The sequence below is a fragment of the Vicia villosa genome, linkage group LG2 (genome assembly GCF_029867415.1).
Source record: "Vicia villosa cultivar HV-30 ecotype Madison, WI linkage group LG2, Vvil1.0, whole genome shotgun sequence".
In the NCBI taxonomy this organism is placed as follows: Eukaryota; Viridiplantae; Streptophyta; class Magnoliopsida; order Fabales; family Fabaceae; genus Vicia; species Vicia villosa.
Genome location: NC_081181.1, coordinates 166,363,500 through 166,370,559, shown reverse-complemented (window position 1 = coordinate 166,370,559; position 7,060 = coordinate 166,363,500). Strand labels below are relative to the sequence as shown.

General features: G+C 33.4%; 1 protein-coding gene across 1 annotated transcript; it reads right to left on the bottom strand.

The window, feature by feature from the left end:
* Positions 1–2,512: 2,512 nt before the first annotated feature.
* Positions 2,513–5,652, bottom strand: LOC131652852 (cyclic dof factor 2-like). Its single transcript, XM_058922830.1, has 2 exons — positions 5,312–5,652; positions 2,513–4,365 (listed from the first exon to the last, which is right to left on the bottom strand). The coding sequence occupies exons 1-2, from the start codon at positions 5,513–5,515 to the stop codon at positions 3,073–3,075; spliced, it is 1,497 nt and encodes a 498-aa protein (XP_058778813.1). The 5' UTR covers positions 5,516–5,652; the 3' UTR covers positions 2,513–3,072.
* Between the last annotated feature and the right edge of the window lie 1,408 nt (positions 5,653–7,060).

Sequence of the window (7,060 nt, the reverse complement as noted above, 5' to 3'; positions counted from 1 at the left end):
TGACATGGTGTTGATTCTTTTCCACTTGAAAGAGCTAATGGCATACTTGTTGATCTCTATCCAAGTTAGAGCCCTTCTTTCATTGTGATGCAAAGATCCATCTTTCATACGTTTTTGGTTGATTAGTTGAGTTTTCTCCTTAAGATGACAAAATGTCTTTTCATTTAAAATTAATCAAAACAAACCAGTGTTTTTTGTGAGCAGAACTACAAATGCTCCGACTCCCCTATTGCACACAAAGGGTGTGTAGGCACAAGATGTAACGTCTTGTCGAGCATAAATAAAAAACCATAAAAATATTTTATTTTCTCATCCCATCAATCTTTTGCACACAACTCTTGTATTTCACAACACAAATTTTCTAAAAGGTTCTTATGGAGTATCATAGATGTGATGGGTGCTAATACATTCCCCTTGCACAACTAACCCCTGTACCCTTTTCTCTTTGTTTTATTAGTTTTGTTTTAAAAACTTCTTTGGATTTTATTCGCTCTTTTTCCATTCCTTTGCAAACAATAAAGATCGGTGGTGACTCTTGCTTATTTGAGAGTTAAGTTTATTAATAGTTTAATCTAAATTTTTCCGCTCTGACAGACTGACAACACTGCTAGGGAGTAGTTCCTAAGTGGTTGAAGTCTATTCTTTGTTTATTTGTGTATATTATTATCTGCTGTTATGTGCTTTTGTTGTTTGTCTAATTAATAGTTTAATCTAAATTTTTCCGCTCTGACAGACTGACAACACTGCTAGGGAGTAGTTCCTAAGTGGTTGAAGTCTATTTTTTGTTTATTTGTGTATATTATTATCTGCTGTTATGTGCTTTTGTTGTTTGTCTGTTTTTGGGTGCTTGGTGATCTCTACGTAGTGAGACAAGTCATATACATAGACTTGAGTGCATAATAAGATAGGATGGTTGTATAGTCATGTTTGAATTACGTGGAGTTAATCCTTAATAAGCTGACTTGAGATCCCCAACTCAGTGGATGCCTATTTTAAGGTGGTATTGCTGAACAAGTCCAATTGTGAAAGCATTATTACTTTCAACCTGAGAGTCTGAGAAGCTAAGGACCTTAGAACCCTTAATCCAAATTGGCCTTATTAGAATATAGTGCGGAGACTATCTGGGTGTAGATCTGATTTAGTTGTTATGCGATACTACACTCAAACGAGTTTCTCTTGAGAATATTGTTGGCTGACAAGTCAATTGTTTAAGCCGGTAATATCCGAAAGATGAAACTATGATTCTGTGAACTTTGTAGAACCTTGTTGTACATGTGATTATCCTTAGTACATATCCTGTGGTTGGTTCTCACCCATGACCCCATGCTCGTGACGCTGGACCTTTGAACCTTATTTTTGATCTTGTTTATGATTGCTGCATACTAATGCATTCATGAAAAACCTTTTTATTTGGGTTTCAAGGAACTTAGAGATTCTCTTTGCAAACACCGCAGATTTTGAAATCATGGAAATTGTAAGGAGAAATACTCACAAGTACAGTTTCAAGAATCCTGATCTAAAAGAATTGAGAAAGCTGACATCCTTGGTGACTAGTCATGAGGATTTCAAAAGGTGTTATGAAAGACTTCTTTATATTGTGAGTGTCAGATTGTTTTTACAAAATCATCATAAGTCCCAAAAGGTTAAGCTTTTTCTCTAGCCCCTTCTCTAACTTCTTCACCGCCAAACAACAAGAAGTGATATTTTTTCAAATTTTTGCCAGTCGATCCCTTGTAAGAAATCACACATTGGATCTAGAAGACTTCAAAGAAATCAGTTTCTTTAAAACCTTCGAAGAACTCAACCTATCCACCTTTCTATGCATGCCCTAAAAAAGGAAGATATCCATGTTTAGTTGAGATTTTCTTCTCAAATCTTCATATCACTGTTGGAGTTCTTAGAAATGAAGTTAAAAGGCATAAGATAACTCTCAGAACCTCTTCCAAGAGAGAAGTTACCTCTAAGAGAGAAGTTACCTTTAGGAGAAAATGACTAATAACGAGATGGAATCGTATTTCGGTTCTTTTATGGTGTTATCATTTTATTATATTTGATTCTCTATTTTTTAAAAATCGATTGTTTCAATTTTCACCCCTTTAATAGATTGGATTTTAGAAATATTTCTACTTGAATGGAATAATTCACATCTTACTCTTAGTCATTTTTCACGTGTATACTTAATACAAAAACTACCTATATTTAACATAGTTGCTAGTACTATATTGCAACAAAATTTATAGAAACAACTACTCATCATTCTCCTCACTAAGTCTAGCATAATTGAATTAGGAATACGAGGAGTGGAATGATGATACTAATCTTGAATATAATTGTTTATGATGAATGATTGAAGCAATTAGAAATTGCTATCTTGATAGGCTTTGGACTTTTTTTTGCAAGTATGTGATGTTATCTTCAACTAGATAAACTTTGTTTAAAGTCAATAAGAAAACTAAGCTACCAATCAAATACTAGTACTTGACGTGCCAAACACATGCAGAGTTATTCAAAATGATAAAATATTTCCATCTTATTACACCAAAATGATAACAGTGAAACAATATATCTAAACAAAAATGTGCAATTTGAACTCTCAAGCTTATTTACATGCATCTAAGATCTTGGAAGATAAATAACTATGTCTCACTATGTCACATATATGTACATGAACTAAGAAAGCAATCTAAATGAGAGGGAAGAATGAAAAATTGCCTAGCCGCCGCCACCTAAGGGGTGAAACCACTCTGCAAAGAGAAGACTCGAATCTCCGTAAAGCGAATGCGGGGAAGAACCATCTTAATTTCTTCCATAGATCAACACTAACAAGAAAAGAAGAGCCAATGTGTTTTTAGATCGTGTAACTTCTTCAAGAGCTGTAGAACGCCATTGTGCTACGTAGTACCGAGACTTCAGATTGGCATGTGTCCAGTGTCCAACACTTGCACAACACTAATAAAGATGTTTTCTCAAATGTCAATGTCAGTGTTGTGTCTGTGTTTCATAGCTACCGTGTCAATTGGCTCATCTGCTTGCTGTATCTATTAAGTAAAAACAAACTTATAAGCTACATATTTATGAGGTCTCGCGGAATTTATTTGACCTAGACAATGCTGCTGGATTGGCCTGCAAGACTGGTGAGTTTGAGTTTTGCATGTCATCTTTTTTGTCACCCTTTGATGCAAATGCTTTGAAAAGACCTCCCCCGCGAATCAAGTCTGTCTTATTGTTTTCAATCCCTAGAGTTGTCAATATAGAGCTTTTTTCCGCTTCTCCTAAGTCATCAATCCTCAATGTTTTGGGAACCCAAAGGGACTTTTCTTCTTTATTGTTTCCTTCGTCAGAACCTGCTGTGTCATTTGGTTTGGCCGTGCTTTCTTCCCTCGAATGCTTCCCTAAGGTCGGCGAGTTAGGACCGGAGTTAAGGGCTGCACTATTAGGCGACGATGGTTGTGCTAGCCATGGATTGTTCCAAGCACCGGGCAAAGTAAAACCCCAATAAGCTGGTGGAGGATAGAGCGGCACGGCAAATCCTGGTGGGAAAAAAGCAGGTGGTGGTTGTACTTGAGAGCTCCATTGAGCTGGACTCCACGGAAAAAGCCAAGGGGCACCAGGGTAGTAGGGAACTTGAGGTGGGAAGCTTTGACAATTTGGCATAACTTGTTCTAGAGAATTGTTGGCAGTTGCATTTTCTGTCGGGGTCGTTGATCCGTCAGAAGATTTATTCGAATCATCATTGCGCTTTTCTTCACTAGTATAGGGAACATGGATTCTTAGTTCTTCAGGTCTAATAAATCCGTTTTTCGGGGAAATGCTAATTCCTTTATCAGCTAGGTTCAGCGCAGATTCCATTGATTCACACAAGGGTGAATCAGTCCCGAAAGCAAAGACAGTTCCGTTACAGTTCAAGGAAGGATGATGGACTCCGTTCGGTATGTCGGATTGAGAATTCTGAACTGCCGCTTCCGCGACAGTTATTTGACGATACTGAGAACCGGGATTCTTGTTCTTCCTACGACCGGCGCCAACAGGCACATTTCTCATGGCTCCACCAGCAGTCCAGTACCTTTGACAGTTCTTACAGAAATGACGCGGCTGATTGACATTGTAATTATTGTAGTAGCAGAATTTGGTGTCCATGCTATTACATCGAGGGCAAGGAAGTATTTTGTCTGGCTTTTTCAGTGTCTTATCTTGTGAATTCTCGGCTTGTTCTTCTTTACTCTTTTGCTCCTCCTCGGCAGAGAGGTTAGTAGATTCTTCCACTAATCTTGAAGCAGTGTTTATATCAGTGTTCTTTTTTGACAATTCGGTTAGAGCTTCATCTTTTTCCTTCTTATACTCGGCCGGTTCCTCTTCCATTGTGTCCTGAGTTCACGAAATTTTTTAATGAGTATGTTGTATTTGACCAAACACATAGTACAAAGTACAAACAATCCATTATATTATGAAAAAGAAAGGTTAACTGATAATGGACTATAAACAACAGTAAAACGAACAAGAAAACGAAAGCAGGGACGGAAGTTCTTAAATCTTATCTTAATTCATTTGGAAAAATTGAAATACTCGATCGTAGAAAGTACTCAGACAGAGAAAAGAAACATTAGATTGAAGTCCGTAGTTGTCCATGTTAAACAGAGTAGTCATTTCCGAATAGCAGCACGGAGCGGCCGACCCCAAAAGTGGGATAGCAGGAATGGAATAACATATAGCGGGATGACCACTCTATTTGATCAATTTTTTGACAAATTACATATATAATTATAAACATATAGCGGTTGCTAAAGTGTTCTGCACCGGTAAGGCTCTTCCCATAGCGGTCGCCTCCGCTCCACTATAGTGAGAGAGCGCTGCTATTGGCCGCTATTGACTACTCTAGTTCTAGGACTAACTTAAACTAGGGTTTTTCCCAATAACTATGCTCACAAGTAATTTCTCACAAAAATGCTTTTAAAATCAAACACCTTTAGGATTAATCCAAAATACCAAACCCATTACAAGAACACAACCATTTAATCTTCAACCTTAAGCCCTCAGAAACTTCAACAGCATCAAGTAAAAAACATCATCAAAATTGAAAACCCTAACAAACCTAAATAAAAATTGCAAAATTGAAACGAACAATTCAACAACACAGATCCAATAAACACCAAATCCCAACTGAAAAAAACACTAAACCCTTTACACAAACAAGGTAACAGAGCAAGTCAACAGAATCTTCAATGTCACAAAACAAAGAAACTAACACCAACCCACTAAATATTTTCACATTTCAAACAAAGGGTCACTCTCAAAATCAAAAATTTCTTCATACCTCATCAATTTCTCGCTCTTCTTCATCCATATTTGTATTCAAAGAGTTAACAGAAGAAGCATGGTTCTGAACGATACCTTCATCAACAACATCACCAGAAGATGAATCTAGAGCTCCGTTAGAGTCACCGGATCCCGAAGAGATCTCCGGCACCGGAATCGTCTTCCCAAAAAGCTTGATCGCAGGGTCTCTAGCTTCCAACATTTTTCAGTTTTTTTGTTTCTTTTTAATTTTTAATTATTTGGATAAAACTAAAATAGCATATATTTTGTTTTTTTGGAAAAAAGTAGTAGAGAGAGAAAGTTTAGATAGAGAGAGAAAGTGACACGTTGTGTGTTGTGTGGTTAAATTGTGTGATCTTTTTGTTAGTACAAAAAGTTGCTACATCAGATGCAACAAGGAATTTGAGCCACAAATTGTTTTGTGGCTTTGAAAAGATGTTTCTCTTTCTCACTTTTTCACTCTTTCTTTTGGGAATAGCTAAATTTCACATCTTTGAATGAATGACACATAGATTTTCCACTATCTTTTAATTCAGTCAGTACTTTTTCAACAGATAAAGTAGCAAGATAGGGATAAACTCTTACTCATCATTGATTTAGTCCTATTTTGGTTTCATATTTGATTATTTCAATTGTATTAGGTTAAAAAAAGGTTTTATATATATATATATATATATATATATATATATATATATATATATATATATATATATATATATATATATATATATATATATATATATGTCTTTTTCTTATAAATTATTAAATTTTATTTATTGGTAATATGTATGTACTTTTATTCTTTAACTAATTTGTATTTTTAAATGATTATTTTATATACATGTTTAAAATGTTATAAAAGGTATTTTGAAAAAAAATTAAAATTTGATTTTCAAAGATATTTTTATTACTTTTATCATTATTTTTAAAAAAAATTAAAAATTATATTTAATTATTTCTATTTTATAAAATTTTAAAATTTGGTTAGTAAATATTTAATGGTATTTTAAACATGTATAAAAAAAAAATTTTAAAAATTTAAAATTTAAAGGATAATTAAACAATTATCAAAATTTTAAAAAATAACAAAAATTAAAACTGTATACATAAAAGTTTTATCGGGACAAAAATATATTATTTTTTAATAAGACTAAAAATAAAATTTAAGATATCTATATGACTAAAAACATATTTTATCAAAATTTATTTATTTTTAATTTTGTATTTCTTAATATTTAGTGGTTTTTCATATTTAGTGGGTATAAGTTTCATTCTAAAACTTCTTTAGAAAAACAGTAAGAGTATAAATAAAAATGTTTGATTATAATTTTGGTTTTTATTTCTTCTTCTACTATTTTTACACTTAAAATTTATGATGTTTTTATTTTTAAATGAGTTATACATTATTAAAAAAAATAGAACGTCATTAATTTTTTATACAAAAATGTGAGAAAAAAAAACCAAAAATATATTTAAAGAACTTTATAGATAAAAAATATAAATTATATGTCATTGAAAAATTGACACCGTTAATTTTCAGGACAAGATGAAGTCGCTCTTCCCTTCTATGATTTTGATTTTGTTGTTTGTCTTGTTTATTTTTGTATACATTATTGTTTAATGAAGGACTGTTTGTTTTAACTTTAGAAAAATAGTTTTTTTTTTGTTTATGGTTGTAAAAATTAGGTTTTGATTCTACCATCGTGATTCAAATCATAAGCTTCCCTGATTTGAATTAGGTGCAAGC

Coding starts and splice junctions, on each gene's coding strand:
- LOC131652852 (XM_058922830.1), bottom strand. CDS start 5,515: ATGTTGGAAGCTAGAGACCCTGCGATCAAGCTTTTTGGGAAGACGATT. Junction 4,366..5,311: donor AAGAGCGAGAAATTGATGAG/GTATGAAGAAAT, acceptor TCGTGAACTCAG/GACACAATGGAAGAGGAACC.